The 21,204-nt window shown below is 45.7% G+C and overlaps 2 protein-coding genes across 2 annotated transcripts in view; both read right to left on the reverse strand.

Moving 5' to 3' along the window:
- Window positions 1–1,375: 1,375 nt before the first annotated feature.
- Window positions 1,376–6,662, reverse strand: epas1a (endothelial PAS domain protein 1a). Its single transcript, XM_080467959.1, has 9 exons — window positions 6,462–6,662; window positions 4,398–4,564; window positions 4,047–4,276; window positions 3,880–3,964; window positions 3,392–3,492; window positions 3,008–3,171; window positions 2,164–2,270; window positions 1,798–1,954; window positions 1,376–1,585 (listed from the first exon to the last, which is right to left on the reverse strand). Exons 1-9 carry the CDS (start codon window positions 6,485–6,487, stop codon window positions 1,525–1,527), a joined length of 1,098 nt encoding a protein of 365 aa, XP_080324085.1. The 5' UTR covers window positions 6,488–6,662; the 3' UTR covers window positions 1,376–1,524.
- A 1,979-nt stretch (window positions 6,663–8,641) lies between these two features.
- prkcea (protein kinase C, epsilon a) overlaps window positions 8,642–21,204 on the reverse strand; it is a 42,308-nt gene continuing 29,745 nt past the window's right edge. Inside the window, exons 9-15 of the mRNA XM_080468019.1 lie at window positions 20,219–20,427; window positions 18,288–18,461; window positions 18,048–18,202; window positions 17,818–17,956; window positions 10,641–10,829; window positions 9,773–9,919; window positions 8,642–8,888 (exon numbers count right to left, since the gene is read on the reverse strand). Coding sequence (XP_080324145.1) covers window positions 8,739–8,888; window positions 9,773–9,919; window positions 10,641–10,829; window positions 17,818–17,956; window positions 18,048–18,202; window positions 18,288–18,461; window positions 20,219–20,427 — 1,163 coding nt within the window. The 3' untranslated portion in view covers window positions 8,642–8,738. The remainder of the gene's footprint in view (window positions 8,889–9,772; window positions 9,920–10,640; window positions 10,830–17,817; window positions 17,957–18,047; window positions 18,203–18,287; window positions 18,462–20,218; window positions 20,428–21,204) is intronic.

Below are 21,204 nucleotides of genomic sequence, written 5' to 3' on the forward strand. Positions count from 1 at the left end.
TAAACACTAGATGGCGTGAGTATCTTTCTAACAAGTTGTTTGACAGCAGCCGCGTCAGGATTAGAATGCAAATACAAAGCCCTCCAAAATTAAATAACGAGCTAAATAAATAAGATTCTTATATTTTAACTGATGTTGGATTCAGCCAAGCTGAATAAATCCTAGAAAGACATTCCAGATCAATTAACAGTGCAGCCAGCGTCTTATTTTATCAACAGATAAAAGATGTTTAGGATGGCAAATGACATGTGAAGAATAGGAACAATTGCATGCACTTCACAGCATGTTTTTGTTCGGAACACAAACCGAAGTCAGGGAGATACTTAAAAACACAGATCAGATCGCTGCTCCGGCAATGATGAAGTAAATAAACCTGAATGCACCTCATAACAAGCCCCAGGAGCAGAGACGGGTCTCTTAGATTGATGAACACACTTTAGGTTCTCGGTTGTGACATGTTTTCTTAAATCCTTCTCAAATAGACCAGTTTTGCTCCACAAATATCTGTATCTACAGCTGTATCTACATTCAAACATCTCAGGGTTCTTATTTCTCACGTCTGTTCAATAGCCTTCTATGGAGCTTATTATAGTTAGACAATCAAATTCCCACCCTAAAGGCACAGAAGCTGGAGTAGAACATGAAAACTCCTCACAGCAAAGTCTGAATGTAGAGCCAGTGAATGGGGAAAGAAATAATGTCAGCAGCATTCACGAATGCTTTATATGTTTCTTATTCCATTTAGTTCGATTGTAATTTTTGTTTCATTCACGCGTCACACCAGTCAAACATCCTGAAGTGAAACTTGAAAAAGTTGGTGGTTTGTGCGTGCGTGTGTGTGTGTGTGCATCCAGTGGCCAAGAGGTGAAAAGTTCACAAAGTTCACACGAGAAACTTTCCTGTCGATGTCACTATTCAGGAAGCTGTGGCTTCGACTTGCGTCTACTCACATCTCCGTCAGAACGAATGTCTATCACTCTGTCTCTTTCTATATATATGTTTATCTGTGTGTGTGTGTGTGTGTGTGTGTGTGTGTGTGTGTGTGTGTGTGTGTGTGTGTGTGTGTGTGTGTGTGTGTGTGTGCATTGTACAATATGTGCTAGTTTAACATTCAGATGTGGGCCCACGTGTCAGGTGGCTCGGAAGGAAACCTCACAGGAAGTCAGGTCAGACGTGGGAAGGTCATGAAGAAGTCAAACTATCTGGTGTAGTCAACAAGTTACACATCTTCCGACACTCCTTCAACCGTCTGTCGACCACAAAGCACAAATGAAACTCTTTGTTTTATTTCACCCTGGTAGAGGTAAATGCTCAGCTCTCCACCTGCTTGTGAAAAGTGTGCATGTGTCCTCAGAAACACACAGCAAACTACATTCAAGGAGAAAGTTTTATATTTAATGCAAGTTAGATTCATAAAAATAGGCGACAGGAATTCACAGAGGTAAGCTTGTTGTGTTGTTGTTTTTGTTTTGGGGGTGGGGGGCGGGGGGCGGGGGGGTGCTGCAGGGTTTTCTTCAGACTGTTTCACTTGGAGTATAGTCTGGTCTGGTCCACAGAAAGCTGCAGGAAAGGCTCCTCCACACCACTGTGACACACACAAGTATTAAACATCTGTGAACAGCAACTCTTGGAGTTACATTAGAAACAGAGCAGTCCTAATTGTCCCCTTTGAAACGATCATTTCAAGTGATTATTGCCAAAAAAAGTAACTTGAAGTCAATGCCTGTCTTCAGCCTCTTTCCTTAAAATGACAAATGTATGTACGATGTGTGGAGTTTAGTTAAATGGCACACACACCTGAGGATGTAGGTAATGCAGAGGATGAGGAGAGGCTGGTGGGCAGCGGGTCTGGACTTGGAGGGAATGATAGCGCTGTGGCTCTCCACCCAGACGTAACCTCCACCTTTCACCAGCATCCTGTACTGCCCGCTGACTGACTGAGTCTTCCAGCACACTGCGGACAGACGCAAATGGTAAATTCACTCATACACACACAAGCTGTTTGCACAAAGTTGTATCCTCTGTGTGTGTGTGTGTGTGTGTGTGTGTGTGTGTGTGTGTGTGTGTGTGTGTGTGTGTGTGTGTGTGTGTGTGTGTGTGTGTGTGTGTGTGTGTGTGTGTGTGTGTGTGTGTGTGTGTGTGTGTGTGTGTGTGAGTGCTCACAGTTGAAGTGACTTTTCTGCAAGCAGGTTGCATCCAGCGTGTGACAGAAATCGTAGACGGAACGACCCAGCAGCTCCTCTGGACTGTAACCTAAAAGACAAGTCACTCTGCGCACACACACAAAGGCAACACCATTATCATAATTACTATTATTTATTTACATTTTTCAACAGATGTGTACTGAAGCACCGAACGGCCACACACTGGTTGATTGCACACACTTGTATGATCTCGGCACAAGGGTCTCAAATGAAAAAGAGGAAGTTAAAAAGCAGCAATCATAGTTTCGAATGCTTTTGTTCCCTCTTTGTCACATGAGATTACTCCATGTGAAATATTTGGTATCTATGGAAACTCAAGACTTAAAAAACAACTAGTTTGAATGGTGGTGGGCTACACAGACGTGCACAGAGATGAACTGCATCCAGGCAGTCACACACTCACTTTCATAAGTATAGGAAATGTATGGAAACCCCAGATTCAAAACAAAGAATGTGCAAACTCTATAGAAAAAGGCCCACAAAGCCAAACCTGGAATATGGTCTCTATGAGGTGAAAGTTGATTTAGAATGAAAATCAGTTCATAGTAATGAATAACCAGTTTGTAGTTTTACAAATCAATGTAAGGTATTGATTTTCCTCCAAGTAAGTTTAAAAAACTCAATAAAGTCCTACAGTGCATAGAAAAGTAATTTGAAAAGTACCTGTTTGTATCATATTGTGAGCTATAGTCAAATCAATTGAAATTATATGATAATATAAAATCCTAATCGTTAAATACGGTTCATTGGGTGATCATGTTGCCGTGGCTACAACACAATCAACAGCAGTAGGAAGGACACACCTCTGGTCACAGTAGGTGAACTTCATGTCCATGCTGTGCTGGCTGGCGAAGGTGTGTGTGTTGAGGAGTGTGTGTGACAGGGGCAGAGGTCGGCAGGTCAAGAGCAGACAGGAGGTTGACGAGCGGAACACACAGACCTTCACTCTGCCCTGACAGTGCAGGACCTGAAATAAGACGACATGGATTTATTTAGACTTCATGGAAAAATGTTATTATTGCTGAATCTTTGGTTAATACAGGAGCATCAAACTCAATTTGTCTCCTTTCTGGTTGTTTTGTTTTTTTTCAAATTCCAGTTTTGCTGATGAGACGTGCACACGCGACATCCTGTCAATGGCGACTACTGTATACAGAAATGAAGGGTTCTTTGTGTTTCACTCTAACCTTCCACGTAGCAGACTTGAGGGTGGCACTTCTTCCCCTGTGTGTCAGAGCACTTTTTATCCTCATTAAAAAGTCTCTCCTTTCACCACAGCAAGCTCCCTCTAAAACACAAGTGTGTTTAATAAAAGACAAGGACAAACAGTTCAGGATCATTTCAACCAGTCATCCCAGTATATACAGCAGACTCCCTTTTTCAATTTCTGATTTTACAGTGAAGTTAATCGCAGTATACAAACGTGCAGAAGCAAAGTGTCTCATTACAGTTTTCTATCTTCGGAGGTCCTGAACAATAACCGACAGAGACTGCAGCCAGTGTTTCAACAGATATGGAAAAATACACACAATAGTCACTTCAGTTTAGGAATCACTTGCAAAGAGATCTTAATATTGTTTGTACTTGATCTGCTGATGTTATAAAAGACACATTGATCTCAATGGGACTTTGTGGTAAAATATTGAAGGAATCAAACCAGAAAACCTTCCCATACCTGCAGTCACTCGTAGATTATGTTTGATTTCTTCATGATCACAGGGATGAGCGTACTCAAAAATGTTGTGCCCCATCAACTCAGTCTGCCAGAAACCAAAGCAATTGATATTGATCTTCTAATTCTTCACGTTGACTCTCTAAAAGGTATGGTGCGTGTTTCCATACCTGCGTCAAGCCCATGTACTTGCTGACATTGTCAGAAAGGAAGATCATGTTCCCATCAGAGGACAAGACCATCAGAAACCCCTCCAGGGTCCTCAGGTACATGCTCCTCTCATCCAACACCCTGAAGTCCTGGGACTCCTCAAACCATCCGGGTTGACAGTTCTCTCTCGCTCTCACCACGTGGTGAGATTTCACTCCATGACTGCCATTTGCACAGAATCCTACATTTTCTGAAAGAGAAAAAAAAAGGGTGTAAGAATATTTTTGAGAAAAATTCCCTTTTTTAACTCCACATATATCTTTCTAAACATGCTTTCAGGTGTGTGTTGAGTGTTCGTAACGACCTCTCACCTTTGAGGAGTGTGTGAATGCGCATGTAGCTGAGCGTGAGTCGAATGATGGAGGGCTTGTCCAGGTGGGCTCGGACGGAGGGCTGCAGCGGCAGGAGGCCCGACAACTCCCCAAACTTATCAGACTCCACTTTCCGTCTCCTCCTTGCCGCCTCTCGGCTGATCGCTCTGCACAGGATGAGCGAGAAACTCATTTGTTGCAGATCTGGAGCTTTCATTTAATGGAAAATACACATTATGTGCAACATTTTGTGTGGAGTTCGCGGGTTCTCCCTGTGCATGTGTGGGTTTTCTCCAGCCAATCCTTCTTGATCCAAAATGTTTTGAATATAAAGATTTTTTTCATTTAGAAAATGTCAATTGTGTCATTTCTGTGCATATTTTAAAGATTTAAACTCCTCAAATATCCTTTAATTACACCTTGTATTTGATGAGTGCCCTATTAAAGGGTAATTCTCCCTGTTTTTGAAAAGAATACCTATAAATTGTAAAATATTCTCACTTTGGACAGTTTTTCAATTTCAAAACGATTTTCATATTTAAAAATTCCATAATTTCAAGCTCATTTGACCTGATAAAAGTTTAAGATATTACAATGAGATCCATATAAGGGGCTAAAAGTGAAGTATTACTGCTCGAACATGTATCGGCATATTGTGTAGAAATGTTTTATATTGTAATACAATACATTCTTAATCACACAGACTAATTTTTTGTGTAAGTGCGTGTTTGGTTGTGCACCTTGTTTTTGTTTTTCTCTTTACATTATTCCCCGATCCTTGGATTTGCTGCAGCCTTGTCATTTACCTCATGCTCTCTGTATTGTTCACATCCGTCATGTTTCTGTGGCTTCGATTCCCCCATGTTGTTTGGAAGTGTGTGTCCTTCAAGTGCCACACCTGTGTATTCGTCTGCGTAGCCATCAGTCCATCCACTAATATTCCCCTTCATCATCGTCAAGTTAAAGTCAGGTCCTTTCCCTCACTCCCAACTAACTAATCATACTTTATTAATCCCTTCAGGAGAATAGCTTTTTTAGCCCACGCCATTTCTAGGTGCTGCCACACTACGGCACCCCGAGAGGAGCTGGGGGTCAACGGCCTTGCTCAGGGGCCAACAATGATGACTTGTCAGCTGTGGGATTCAAACCTGCAAACCTCAGATCTGCTTCTCTCAACCGGGTGGCCAGCATTCATCACTAACGCAGAAAGAAACAACCTCACACACTCACATTCTCACCTAGAGTGACAACTATTGTAATCACAACAGAGTGTTTTTCCATTGTTGTAAAACAAAACACTTTTTAAAATGTTATCCACTGCATGTAAAACAATATTATGTTAAGATCCATCTACCCGTCCTTTTTTATACTGCGTCATCTAACTCACAGCAGCACGATGCTGGAATAGAGGAATTCAGGGTGCAATGGACAAGTCGCAGGCCGCTGTAAAACATTCCAAGTGCAAATAACTTTCAAACTGAAAATAATTTCATGGAGCTTTACAGGTTAACTTGATTACAATAAAAAAACATGTTTTTATAATATTATCTGTAATATATAGCTTTATAATGTATGTAATACATAGATATATTAAATACATAAATTTTTAACTCTTCATATAAAGAATGTGAACTTGGTTTTAAACAATTTTAGTTTTTCACTTTTTCTTCACCTTTAATAATTATTCTCATGCCACATCTGCTAATGTTTAGATTTATATTCTGTACATAAGTTTACACTGATATAAGTAGCAGTAACACTTGGGAAAATAAAAATTATTTAATTGCAGGAACCTTGAAATCAGTCATGACGCCGTCACACGCACAATTGTTTTGGCTGTTCATAAATCATTGTACTTTCAAGACTATTTTTTCTGTCTACAGCATTTCCTGTACATATTTTTACACCGAGGTGTTTTTGAAATCAAGGAAAACTGGTGCATATAATCTTTACTACACCACCACCAAACTTCCATTCATACTTCATTTATGCTGTTTTACAAACACAGAAATGGCTGAATTTATTTAACTGTATCATTTTGCTCATCTCTGCATCCAGCTTTACCTTCTCTTCTCCTTGTCAGCCGTCATCGTGTCCCACGGGCGTCTCTATCTGACGGCATGACGAAGGCTGGCTGAGAAAAGACGAGATGGGGGCAGCAGGCAGGAGTTCACAGCACGGCGGGGAACCGCCTCGCTACAATTTGCACCATCACAGGTAGTCCAATTAGCAGCACCAGACGACAGGAGGAAAGTGGGGCCCCCCCCACCCCCCTGCAGCTCAGAGGACTTTAAGTGCCTTCGGTGGAGCATCGTCCCTCCCACAGAGCATGCAAATCACCTCCAGGCCTCCAAAGCTAAGAGCACCGATAGGTCAGCAGGCCAGGAGAAGACATCACCCTCTTTCTCTTTCTCCTCCTCCCTCTTTTCTTCTTCTGCTTCAGACTTTTGAGCATCCTACCGATTCTCTTATGAACAAAAGAAAGAAAAGCATTCCAGCACTGATGTAGACAGCTCAGTGTTTTATTGGAATCAGACCAGACAGGACTAGCCCGGCTGTTGCACTACATTTTGGCACAGAGTAAGATAGTGTGACCGGGAACAGCCCTACCCCTGGGTGCACGAAGCTTCACTACACACCGACTCTACTGCACAGAGAGCAACCCGCTCGCCTTCAGATCACTGTACAGTACACGCCATACAACAGTCCTTCTCTCTGTGTGTGTGTGTGCGTGTGTGTGTTTGTAGGAAATACAGTGAGAAGAAGGAGGACAGAGTCTGTATGTGATGGTTTGGTTGTATGTGCAAGTGTGTGTGCTTGAAATGAGAGGTAATTCAGCTGCTGGTTATCCACATTCCTCACCACCCGGCTGTAACAGACCTAATATAGTATAGTTATATTATTATACACAAAGGTTTCCTCCAGATACACTTTACAATAATAATAAAAATAATTATTATTACTATAATAAATTTTTTTTTTTAAAGAAAAGAAAACAAGAGCAATAAGAAAGAAAAGCCATTCTTGAAAAAAGCAAAAGTCAGAAAGTGGTTTTGGCTGCGAGACGGCTGTTGAGAGAGGGGAAAGGGGAAATGGAGCTTTGGAGGTGTGGGCAAGGAAAGAGAAACTGATGGTCGCTATAGAAACAGACATGCTGAGAAGTCACACAAGACAGGGAAAAAAATTATTCACACGTTCATACACATAAAATGTACATCCCAAACACAGAGAGAGAGAGAGAGAGAGAGAGAGAGAGAGAGAGAGAGAGAGAGAGAGAGAAAAAAAAAAAAAACTCCCACGGGCCAACGCATTCACACCGGCAGGACAGACGTGGACTGTGGAAAACTAACAGATGGATGAAATGGCTGGAAACCGGGCTTTTCACTGCTACACAGGCTGTCTGTAACACTCTGCTCCACATAATTAGTTCAATAGCCTGTAACTCGTAAGCTCGACATTCACTTTATACAAACAGGGCACAAGGACACAGAGTGAGAGTGTCGGACAGCGAGAGCAGTATTGCAATCATACCACAAAAAAATAAAAATAAAACCTGCACAAAAAATAACACATAAAAACCATAAAATATATAGATAGTCAGGGTATTGCACAAAAGGAATTTGGCCCTAACTGGTCCACAATAAGGACAGTAATAATAACACAGGTAGGGTGCTTGTCCATGCGCCACAACGCTCCTTTACTAGCAGACGATATCAACACGATACAGCCACTCAACACAGGCTATTTACAGGCCTCTGGGCCCGGCACCCAAAGTCCACAGGTGCCAGGTAGAGAAGCGGGGGTCAGTGTGATTGTGTGCGAGTGTGTTTGGTTGTCTGAGCATGTGCGGCGAGCGTGTTTTGAGAGCATGTTGGGATTGTCGTGTCCGTGTAATTTAATCTGTGCTAAAGGTTTTGTCTGTGGACAGTGCCTGTGTGCATGTGTGTGTGTGGGTGTGAGAGCATGTGCAGGTGTACATATTCATATTTATATTCATATTCAAATATTTATATTCATAATAAACCCAGGCAACAAGAACAACACAATGCAAGTAAATAATATTCCAAAAGTAACAACAACCAATAGCTTCAAAGTAAAGGAGTGTGTGTGTGTGTGTGTGTGTGTGTGTGTGTGTGTGTGTGTGTGTGTGTGTGTGTGTGTGTGTGTGTGTGTGTGTGTGTGTGTGTGTGTGTGTGTGTGTGTGTGTGTGTGTGTGTGTGTGTGTGTCTTCTTTTCTTTTATATGGAGTTGTGTTATTTCAGCATAAGTGTGATGTGTGTTGGTGCATGGGAGGTTCAGTGCTGATGGAGCCGTGTGTGTGTGTGTGTGTGTGTGTGTGTGTTAGGTCTGTGTCTCCTCGGGGGCGCAGTAGGAGAAGTCCTTGAACTCCTCCTGGTTGATCTGTCGGATGATGGCCTCGTCTGTGGGCGTCAGCACGGGGTCCTCCTTGGTGAAGTCCTGGTCAAAGTTATTCACATCTCGCTTGGTCTTCTGCATGACCACACACACACACACACACACACACACACACACACACACACACACACACACACACACACACACACACACACACACACACACACACACACACACACACACACACACACACACACACACACACACAGAAATGGTGTCAAGATAGCTCTTAATCAAATTTGAAAGTGATTGTACAGCGACACCTTCTGACCACCGACGATAACTGCGTGCCTCAGCTGGGATTGTGTGTGGAAGATATGTGACTAAATAGTCTGCAAAGGCAGGATGATTTGTTGATTTTACAAATGAGTGAGAAACTTCCTGACACTTTGGGAAGGAGCGATAACAAAAAACAAGCTGCTTATTTTAAGGAATCATTCTGAAATATAACAAAGAATTAGAAATGACTTCAAAAGATAAAACATGTAGCCGAAATTTGTTTCTCAATCATTTTTCTTGAATCGTTTATTCTCACTTTGTTTTGAATGAATCTTTCTGCATGGGTTTCAGAGCGTCATTTCAACCAGCTTTAGCCTCTGACCTAGTGAGTTTTATCCTGGTATTTTGATCACACTGCCACGCGACACCTCGGGGTGAGTTCACACTTGTCAACTTTGGTGCGATTAAAATAAACCCGAGTGTGGCGCACGTGTGGAAGTATGAACGCTGCCACTTCAAACCCGAAAGACCCGATCGGCTTCCAAACCAACACCGGCGGTTTGTTATTAAAAATCAATATTGAAAGCGGCGCACATCAAAAAAGCTGCAACAGGAGCAAATTTGTCGGATCCATTTGAAATAACGTGCAACACTTTGAAGCTCAAGTAAACCTCGGTGAGCTCGTTCACATAAGATCTTCACGTCGTGTTTTCTGAGATGTGAACCGTGTGTTTTCTTACGATCCGGGGTTTGAAGGGCGGCTTGACTTTTCTCTGCTCCAGCAGGACCCAGTCGATCTCTCTGAAGAAGGCGTGGGTCTTGATGGCCTCCTCGCAGCCCTGGCTCACCACGCAGCCCAGACGCTTGGCTGGGTTCTTGGTCATGAACTAAACACAAACACACACGATTGATCGGAAATCATATCGCCTGGAAACAAATCGCCCTTCAGGACGCTCAGATGTGGTTTCAGCCATAAAAAAAAGGCGAGAGGAGAGAAAGAGAGCAAGGGTAGATCAGGAAAAAAAAAACAACAACACACATTTCAGTGCTGATAACAGAGCTGAAATGTTAATGGCTTTGTGGATGCTACAAGCACAAAGCCGGAGCGATTGAGTGATGAAACAAGGGGTCAGCCGGTGTTATTGTACCGAGACTGAAAGCCGCCTCGCTTTTCATTCTGCTCCGCGCTGTAAGAGCACTCCGTCATCTACGCTGGTTTTATGATAGCATTGTGATGACTCTAACCCTTTTGACTTCGATGCATCGGAACGCCTCTGCAGTTAGTGCACTTTCAGAAACATGAATGATACCGTTTGCAACAATGGCCGCAAGAGCGCGGGACAAAGATTCAAGTTTAAAACTCTTAAGCGGCTAAATTAGCAGAAAGTGCAGGTTTTTCACATGAAGTTTTAGTCACAGATGTAAACTTCATAATGAGGCCTCTGCAGTACAATACTGTGACTTGGATCAAGTCGATTTGACCGTTTTGACCATTGAGGAGCGTTACGCGCAATAAATTTGAACCATTCTTCATTTATCAGCTCCTCTGAGTCTTACAACCTCATAAAGAACAAAGAACAAAAAATAGAGCAGAGTGATGCAACGTACTGCTCGGAGGATGGAGACGGCCTCTTTGCTGAGCCACACGGGGTAGAGGACGTCATCGTGGAGGATCGACTCAAACAGGTCGTCTTCGTTGTCGGCTTCGAACGGCGGCTGTCCGGCCATCATCTCGTACATCAGCACCCCCAGGGCCCACCAGTCCACCGAGGCGCCGTACTCCAGCTCCTGCAAGATCTGTACGCAACAACGGCACGCAGGCGCTATGAACGCCATCTCAAACAGATCAAAGCATCGCTTGGGATATATTTTGCATTGTTTCAGAAATCTTTTTGAAGTTGACTGAAATGTCAGCTTTCACACTGTCTGTACAGCAAATAAAGTTTTGACATTTTGTTAACATTTTGTAAACATTGACAAAAAATCCTTATGCTTGTTTTCATATTGCATTTGTGCTTTTACTTTGTCTCTAAAGCACTTTATTACTTATTGAGTAAATGGCTGCATTAATATTGATAGCTACTACATTATTATTATTATTATTATCAATCGGTCGCACTGTTTTAGCAAAGCTATTGAATTACTGAAGTTGTCCAAAGCGCCTCCATATATTCACTATATTTTAAATGTTACAATTCAATAGATTTGTTATTATTACTGTCACGGGTCCAGTTTTCAGAAAGAGAACACGATGCAAAAATGATGGCCAGTCGGCAAACTGCAGTTTGAGGTGGTTTTTATTTACACCAAAGTGCTCATATTTACAGTGCAGGATTTAAACTAGAACGAAACAAACAAACAAAACAAACAAACAAACAACTAGTTCGGTAGAGGACATTCATGTTCTTATTCCCAGCTCGACAACCCACCATACTCCTAGGCTCAGCGACAGCCCCGTTTAAGTGAGCAGAGCTCTCCTTTATACTATAAGCCCCTCCCTCGGGTAAACCAACTATTTATTACAGGGTTTTTTCCCCACAATTTAAGTAACTGTAAAACAAATGTTCTTCACGTGATTTGAAACATTCACATAATTGTGCCTCGGGCCAGCTCTTCTTATACCGGTTTGCTCTAGGCCGGTTTAAGCCCGTTACCATAGGGTATACCAATTATCCGCACTATAATGGTATAACCCCGTTCCTTTTGCGCGCCACTAGGCGCTCTTAACCGAGAACCCGGAAGTACCTCCGTTTGACAGTTCCAGCCACAGGTAAGCGCGTGTGTGTGTGTGTGTGCGTGTGACATGTATGTCTGTGTGACGTGTAGGCAAAGAGTGTGCACCCTACTTTGCCTACAGCAGGGAAGCATGTCCAGGGACCCGGGATCAGTTTCTGGAGTTGATCTTTCCCACAACACTGACAGCGCTGTGCGCGCGCTCCCAGCACCGGCTCTCTCCGCCAGCGGAGAGAGGAAAGGCGCACCGCTCCGGGCATGACGGTGCGTTCAAGAGCGCTCCATTCCGGGCATGACGGCGCGCTCAGGAGCGCTCCGTCACATTATCCCCCTCCTCCCCGAGGTTGGCGATGTGCGGCAACCTGGAGAGATAATCTGCCACAACGTTTGTCTTGCCAGCTCTATACTTAATCTGAAACTTGAATGGCTGGAGAGAGAGGTACCAGCGGGTCAGACGGCTGTTATGGTCTTTCATGGAGTTCATCCACGTCAGAGCCCGATGGTCAGTCTCCAAGTCGAACTCCCTCCCCAGCAGGTAGTACCTCAAGCTCTCCAGGGCCCATTTGATAGCCAGGCCCTCCTTCTCCACCGTTGAGTACCTGGTCTCCCGTGGTAGCAGCTTGCGGCTCAGGTACAGCACCGGTTGTTCTTCCCCAGGTTTACCTTGGGCCAGGACTGCCCCCAGGCCCACTGCAGAGGCATCAGTCTGGACCAAGAACCGTTGGCTGAAGTCTGGACTTCTCAACACTGGCGATGAGCACAAGCTGACTTTGAGGGTTCGGAATGCGGTCTCGCATTCCTCCTTCCAGGTGACGGGATTCCTCTGGTCCTTCGCTGTCAGCGCCGTCAGAGGAGCAGCAATGGTGGCAAACTGTGGGACGAATCTCCTGTACCAGCCGGCTAAGCCCAAGAAGGACCTCACCTCCTTCTTTGTGCGCGGGCGTGGGCAGCTGCGGATGGCCTCGACTTTGTCCACCTGTGGTCTGACCTTGCCTTGTCCCAGCCGGTAGCCTAGGTACAGCGCCTCCTCCTTGGCCCACTGACACTTGGCAGGATTCAGTGTCAGGCCCGCCTGTTGGATCTGGCCAAGGACTCGCTCCAGATGATGCAGGTGCTCCTCCCAGGTGTCACTGAAAATGACCACATCGTCCAGGTAGGCAGCACTGCAGTCTTCACACCCCCGCAGGACACGGTCCATCAGTCTCTGGAAGGTGGCTGGTGCTCCATGGAGGCCAAAGGGCATCACCGTGAACTGGAAGAGACCTGCAGGTGTCTGAAAAGCAGTGAAAGGTCGACTTGATGATTCAAGGGGTACCTGCCAGTATCCCTTACAGAGGTCAAGGGTGGTAATGAACCTAGCTCGACCAATCTTCTCCAACAGATCGTCGATCCGGGGCATTGGGTAGGCATCGAACTGCGACATTGCGTTCAGTTGCCTGAAGTCGATGCAGATGCGCAGTGAGCCATCCTTCTTCGCCACAATGACCACCGGGCTACACCACTCGGACTGCGATGGCTCAATCACCCCCAAGCGCTGCATCTCCTCTACCTCCTCCTGGAGCTTTGCCACCCGGTGTTGAGGCACACGGTAGGACCTCCGGCGTACTGGCCCCTTGTCTTTGAGGATGATGGCGTGCTCGGCAAGGTCAGTCTTTCCCGGGTTGACCACGAACAGCTTGGAGACGCGCTGGAACACCTGGCCCAGCTGGTTGGACTGGACGCCTGTCAGATGGTTCAGCGCTGGTTCAGCAGACTGGTTGAGGTTGAGAAGGGACGGCTCCTCCTCCCCTTCACTGTCCACCTGGGTCACCAGCAGGGATGCCACCGGAACCTGGACTGGAGCCTCCTTCCACTCCTTCAACAGGTTGATGTGATAAATCTGCTTTGCCTTTTTCTTGTCCGGATGGTGGATCTCGTAGGTCACGGGGCCCATCTTCCTGAGGACGGTGTATGGCCCCTGCCACTTCGCAAGCAGCTTGTGGCTGGAGGATGGCAGGAGCAGCAGCACCTTTTGGCCTGGCTGGAACTCTCTGTGTCTGGCCTGTCGGTCGTACCACTTTTTCTGGACCTGCTGAGCCTCCCGTAGGTTGACCTCTGCCTCATCTCGGTACTTTGCCAGGCGGTCCCTCATCTCCAGCACGAACCGGACCACACTGCAATCACTGGCGCTGGTTGCAGGAGCCTCCCAGGTCTTTAACAGCAGGTCCAATGGCCCCTGGACATCCCAGCCGTACAGCAGCTCAAATGGGGAGAAACCTGTGGATGCTTGAGGGACCTCCCGGTAAGCAAACAGGAGGAAGGGCAGCCACTGGTCCCAGTCTCGCCCGGTGTCGGCCACGAACTTCTGTAACATCTTTTTTAGCGTTTGGTTGAACCTCTCGACCAGGCCATCCGTCTGAGGGTGGTACGGGGTGGTCTTAAGTGCAGAAATCCCCAGTTGTCGATGGAAGAGCTGCAGGAGTCTGGAGGTGAAGTTGGTCCCCTGGTCCGTTACGATCTCGTCCGGCACGCCAACCCTGGAAAACAACTGGACAAGACAACGTAGCACTGCCGGGGCAGTGATGGTGTGCAAGGGGAAAGCCTCTGGAAAACGTGTTGCATAATCGCAGACCACCAGAATGTACTGGTGCCCTCTGCTGCTTCGTACTAGTGGGCCAACAATGTCCATGGCTATACGCCTAAATGGAGTGGAGATCACAGGCAATGGTTGGAGGTAGGCACGGTCTGACTGACGGACATAGCAGGTTTTCTGGCAGGTGGGACAGGTTTGGCAATACGTTTTAACATCTGTGTACATAGAAGGCCAAAAAAATTTGGAGGCTATTCGTAAGTATGTTTTGTTGCGACCAAGGTGCCCAGCCCATGGCAAGGTGTGTGCCAAGTGCATTACCATCGGTCGACATGAACCCGGAACCACAAGGCGCTTAACCCCCTCAGCCACTGCATACAAAACATCCCTGTCTATAGCATAGCACTCTTTGTCCCCCTTTGCCATCTCCAGCCCCCCAACCACTTTAGCAAACAACGGCTTTAGAGTCTCATCCCCTCTCTGCAAGGCCCCAATGTCCCCTGGAACATTCCACAAGTCTTTTTCTCCCGCATCCTTACAATCTGGTTCCCTGGGTTGCAGATGCTTTTCAAAACGCCGCTGCCGACGAGACTTCTTCTGGCCCTTTGTGCCCCCCTCAAACAAACTACTGTCCATGTTTGAGAAGGGTTCAAGATCGGGCCCCTTTTGTTGCTCTGGAACAGACGGCACCCTCGCTCTGGCCTGGGCACGGGTGATCACCTGACCCAGCAAACCCTGACCACAGTCAATCTCTTGGTCCCCGGCTTCCAGCAGCACGTCCAGCAGTACCGGTAAGTCCCATCCCAGAATGGCAGCGACTGGCAACTTTTCCACAACTCCCACAGTCATCAAATAGGGTTGTTCATCCACCACCACAGTTAGTTCCGCCGTAGGGTAGGAATGGCTATCACCATGCACACACAAGATGTCTTTTTGTATGTTATAGTCCACAATGCCCGTTGGCACTAAATCCCTTCGGACCAGCGTCAGGAAGCTACCAGAGTCAATCAACGCCGTCACAGGGTCCCCATTTATCCTAATGTCTTTATAACGCTGCTGCTGCCCAACAGCACGAACATCCTCGGCACGGGGTGTGTAACAGGCACCGTTGAATTTAGCTTTCCTGAGGGGGCATAGAGATGCTTTGTGGCCTGGCTGCTGGCAGTAAAAACAGATGAACTCCTTACCGGGACTGCGAGGTCTGGGTGCAGTCCGGGGTTCTCCAGGCAGATGTGGGTTGGTTCTGGTTGCTGGTCTGGGCTGTGAAGACAGCTGACGACCGGGACCACCGTGGTAGGCAGTTGGACCTCCCCTTCGTGCGTTGAGGTACTGCCCCGCCAGCTTGGCCGCAGCTAGCCCATCCGTTGGCTCGTGCTCCTTCACCCAGGTGCGAATGTCCACCGGCAGGACACGAAGAAGCTGCTCCAGGATGATCTGCTCGCCCATCTGCTCCTTGGTGTGCTGCTCCGGCCGGATCCACCGCCGGTAGAAGCCCTTTAAGCGGTGGTAAGTCTCTGTCGGGTTTTCTCCGGGTGGAACGGCTGTGGACCGCAACTGCTGACGGTACGTCTCCGGTGAGACGTCAAACTTGCTCAGGAGAGCTGCCTTCAGGTCCGGGTACGAGTGAGCCCTTTCCTCGTCCATGGCCGTGTAGGCCTCTAGTGCTTTCCCAGTGAGTAGAGGCACCAGGCGACACGCCCACTCAGTCTCTAGCCAACCCCATGTTCTGGCAATACGCTCAAAGCGAAGCAGGTAATTTTCAATGTCCTCTCCGTCCATAAACTGTGGTATCTTGGGGTCGCGATAGGGTCTGGTCTCTGGCCTAGGGAGTTCTGCACCACTGCTCACCCTTAGACTTGGCGCCTCCATGGGTGAACTGTAGCGCTGCCGAGGAAGTGGTGTAGGCCGGTCCAGACTATGGCTCAGTGATGACTCCTCAGATGACGCCGTTGTCCTGGCTGATGGCGGGCTCGGTGCTACTGGCCTCTGGTCTGGGAATGAAGCACGGAGTCCTCTTAGCTCAGCCAGAAACCCCTCCTCTCGCCTCTGCTGTCCCTCCAAGAAAGTCCTCATAACAGCCACCAGCTCCTCCCCTGCACTTGGAGCTCCAGGGGGTACTTGTAGAGCTCGAGCAGCAGCACCCCCTTCGTCCTCTTCCTCTGTGTCCCAGGCGCCATCATCTACAGCTGGACCCTGCGCCGCTTCCTGTTTTTGCGAGCGCAGCCCGGATCGTTGTCCAGAGAACCGGGTGTGTCCTCGTCGACTGGCCATCCCACTTCTGACACCAAATGTCACGGGTCCAGTTTTCAGAAAGAGAACACGATGCAAAAATGATGGCCAGTCGGCAAACTGCAGTTTGAGGTGGTTTTTATTTACACCAAAGTGCTCATATTTACAGTGCAGGATTTAAACTAGAACGAAACAAACAAACAAAACAAACAAACAAACAACTAGTTCGGTAGAGGACATTCATGTTCTTATTCCCAGCTCGACAACCCACCATACTCCTAGGCTCAGCGACAGCCCCGTTTAAGTGAGCAGAGCTCTCCTTTATACTATAAGCCCCTCCCTCGGGTAAACCAACTATTTATTACAGGGTTTTTTCCCCACAATTTAAGTAACTGTAAAACAAATGTTCTTCACGTGATTTGAAACATTCACATAATTGTGCCTCGGGCCAGCTCTTCTTATACCGGTTTGCTCTAGGCCGGTTTAAGCCCGTTACCATAGGGTATACCAATTATCCGCACTATAATGGTATAACCCCGTTCCTTTTGCGCGCCACTAGGCGCTCTTAACCGAGAACCCGGAAGTACCTCCGTTTGACAGTTCCAGCCACAGGTAAGCGCGTGTGTGTGTGTGTGTGCGTGTGACGTGTATGTCTGTGTGACGTGTAGGCAAAGAGTGTGCACCCTACTTTGCCTACAGCAGGGAAGCATGTCCAGGGACCCGGGATCAGTTTCTGGAGTTGATCTTTCCCACAACACTGACAGCGCTGTGCGCGCGCTCCCAGCACCGGCTCTCTCCGCCAGCGGAGAGAGGAAAGGCGCACCGCTCCGGGCATGACGGTGCGTTCAAGAGCGCTCCATTCCGGGCATGACGGCGCGCTCAGGAGCGCTCCGTCACAATTACTATGTGTATCTTTCTTTTACTTTGTGTGGAAAGTACTCAGCACTTGCTTTATGTGTTTTATGGAAGGCTGTTTAAACATCGGGTTACCATCACGACATATATATCATTTATTCAACATTATGTAGTATCATTATATTGGTTGGAATCATCACCCCCCGTCCCCCAGATGATTGTACGAATAAAATTTCGTATTAAATTATTGTCATTTTTAATGTTCATAAAGACCTCTTAGTTTAATAGAATGGTGGAACCAATTGCTTCAGTATTTTAGATGAAGTGACAGCACCTCAGTCAGACCTGGTATGTATGAGACAGTGGAGCAACCCGTGGACTCCCCTGAGTTGGACTCACCTCAGGAGCGATGTAGTCAGGCGTGCCACAGAAAGTAGTGGTGGTGACTCCGTTCATGATGCCCTCTTTACACATACCGAAGTCTGCCAGCTTACAGTGTCCCTCCGCATCCAGGAGGATATTATCCAGCTTCAGATCTCTGTGGGTGAAAGCGCAGGAGTGGAGCAACCTGCTTGACAGTCACACAGTTCAAACTGCTGGGTCTTGGGAGTGTGAATATGAAGCATTACCTGTAGATGACTCCGTTACGGTGCAGGAACATCAGGGCTGAAGTGACTTCAGCCGCGTAGAAACGTGAGCGAGGCTCGTCAAACTTTCTGGATCGCTGAATCTGGAACATCAGATCTCCTCCATTCACATATTCCATCACAAAGAACAAGCGGTCCTGCAGCGAGAGGAAGGAGGATTAGCTATGAGTTGGACATAAAAGTTTTAAATGTGTTTGTCTGTTTGTGTTGTGGACTTTGTACCCGTGTCTGGAAGCAACAGTAAAGCTGGGTGAGGTAGGGGTGGCGGCGGGCGAGGGCCAGAATGCGCTTCTCGGTCATAGTGCAGTCCACATCGTCGTCCTGTAGGATCACGTCCTTCTTCAGGACTTTGACAGCGTACACCTCCTCTGTCCCTTTCAGCTCCGCCAACATTACCTGGACAAGAAACCAGAGAAGTTTCGACCGTTTAGATCAATATGCTTAACACAGTTTACATGAGTTCAGATTTTCTGTTAAGATTCAAAGCAGGTGGAATCCTGCATGGAAGAAGGTCTAATCTCCAGAGTGTTAAAAAAAATATAGACTAAAGACGCTGACTTAAATTTTTTTAATTAAAGTTGCTGCTATACCTGATTTGTCCACTGGGAGTCGCTTTGCTCCAATAACTAATGCAAAATGCCGCACTGACACATAAAACTTTTTTTGAGTTTTGGAAAAAAGTGCACTATATTTGAACATTTCCTGGATGTACTTTTAATAAGCTATAACTTTATTTAATTTACAGCTGTGTGTGGCCCACGGGCTAAAAAGAGTGTGACAGATCTGGTTTAAAGGGAAGACTTTACGCTGTTTATAACCTGTTTTTATGAGTTAACGGTTCATCGGTATGTGTGTATTTGTGCTTTTTGTTTTCTGTGTACGTCAGTGGATGATTGATGAGCGGTGGCTGATTGGCCACGCTTGAAGGAACAAAAGGAGCCAAGATCGCAGCCGGTGCACAGCTGGCCTCCTCTGAAAGGAGACTTTCTTGTTTTCACATACTTGTGCTGGTGGTAATAATATAATTTGTTTTTTATTTTGTCGCAAACAAAAAGTCCTTGTACTTTTACCGTGCGATTACTTTGGGATCATTTTGAAAAGTGATTTATTCACAAGAGATTGCAGTGTTTTAATTAAACATCAAAGATGTACTGTGAGCTGGAATTTGTAAAAACAGACGTTTGAAGCTGCAAAATGCAGCAAAAATGTCACTGTAACTCACATCAGCTACCAGTTTGGTTGCTATACCTCTTCACACAAAAGAAATTTGCATTTCAGAGTTGTTCTTCTACCATTTAACTGGTTCGTCTGACACCACATCAAACTGGGCTGGCATGCAGCCTCTTTATTACAATAAGTTTCACAACACCGTCCTAAATGAATCTGTTGGTGCTTGAGTGTTTCAGCCACCAATAGTTGATCAATAACACTATTTAAAACACAAGCATTCACAAGTATGTGTTAAGAGCCAAGTTAAGATTTTATAATCAACATTTACTCATTCACTGCTCTCGTTTTGCTCATCAACCACTATTAATAAGATTTGGCTTCTCTGTGTTCACCAGCTCATCTGTCACTGTCACAGTCCACCAATCACAGCCAACCATTTAGCACTGGATATGATTTTGAAAGGAGCGGGAGAAACCACCTCATCTCACACTTTATTATTGCTGTTGTGATATTGTTGTTATTGTGATATTGTTGTGTATCTATAGAATTTGATGATTTCATGACTTTCATTACACCAGTTACATCAGATCATGATGATTCTGTTTGGCAAATAAACTGATAGTAAAATATTGGCTAATATAACAGAAATAACAATAATAATAATAATAATAATAATAATAATAATAATAATAATAATAATAATAATGATAATAATAATAATAATTTTACTGTCATTAAAAAAAACACAGTTAATGTAAATTAAAATGAAACCAATGAGTGGTGGGAAACCCATACTAACTAATACTCATAGTATATTTGATGACGAAAATTCGCATTTAAAATAGCAGCTGACTAAATATTTTTGTATTCTACTGATAACGCAGCTGTTATGCATAATGATAGGAACCCCAGTGAGCCGTGTTTAATTATAAACGTAACGAGCGACACAGAGATAGACGTCCTCCTCCTTAGCACAGCCGCACCTTGCCAAAGCTGCCTTTTCCGAGAACCTTGATGAAATTGAAGTCCTTGAGGCTCCTCCGCTGGCTCTGTCCGTTCTCCCTGCCCGCTGAGGAGGAGGACAAGGAGGAGGAGGTAGTGGAGGAAGAGGACGTGGAGGAGGAGGTGGAGTGCTGGGGACCCTGCTGGTCGAGTGACAGTGCGTCCTGCAGGCGATCTAACTCTGCCAAGTCTGTGGGTGTCATCGGAAAAGCAGATCAGACATCAGTGAAAACAGGCTGGCAGCCTTTTCTTTTTCTTTTTTCAAATTGTCAATGTGTGGCTCTTCAACCCTTCATTGGGCACTCATTAAAATACTTGGGAAAAGAAAATGTCAACCCCACAGTGTGATTAAACCATATTTAAATTCCCACAAGAGCCACTTTGATACGTGCATATGATATAAAAAGTAAAATAATAATAACCATAATCACTTACCTTTTCCTATTTCTATTTATGAAATGCTCTAAACTGGAAACATCTCTCACAGAATTCACATGAAAAAACAACAACAACAAATGCCTCCACACTACTAAGTTCCATGTTTTATTTTTGGTAGATATGACTCATTAATAGCATGAGGTGTTTGTTCAACTTTACACTATAAGTTCGTGAGAGGCAGGAAGAAATGCCAAAGTTACAAAGCTTTTAAGAAACACTGTCCGGTGCTTTTCAATAAACTGTTAAAAAGTGATGATCAATTCCACTGTTGAAAGCTGATATGACTCAGCTGCACTATCTCAGACCACGGTGGCTAAATAACAGCAATGACCGGTGCCGCGGTCACCGCCATGTGGCTCCATAAAGCACAAAAGTGGGAAGACTTCCACCGAGAGAAAGTTAACTTTTCCTCTCTCAGCTTGCAGAGTGTGATAATAGCGTGACTAACTGTGACAACCAAATGGTGGTGGGCGGTGGTGGATAACTCAAGTTTGGTTTTGGTTGTACAACAAACAATAACGCAGCTAAC

Source organism: Lipophrys pholis (assembly GCF_963383615.2).
Source record: "Lipophrys pholis genome assembly, chromosome: 1".
NCBI classification, from domain to species: Eukaryota; Metazoa; Chordata; class Actinopteri; order Blenniiformes; family Blenniidae; genus Lipophrys; species Lipophrys pholis.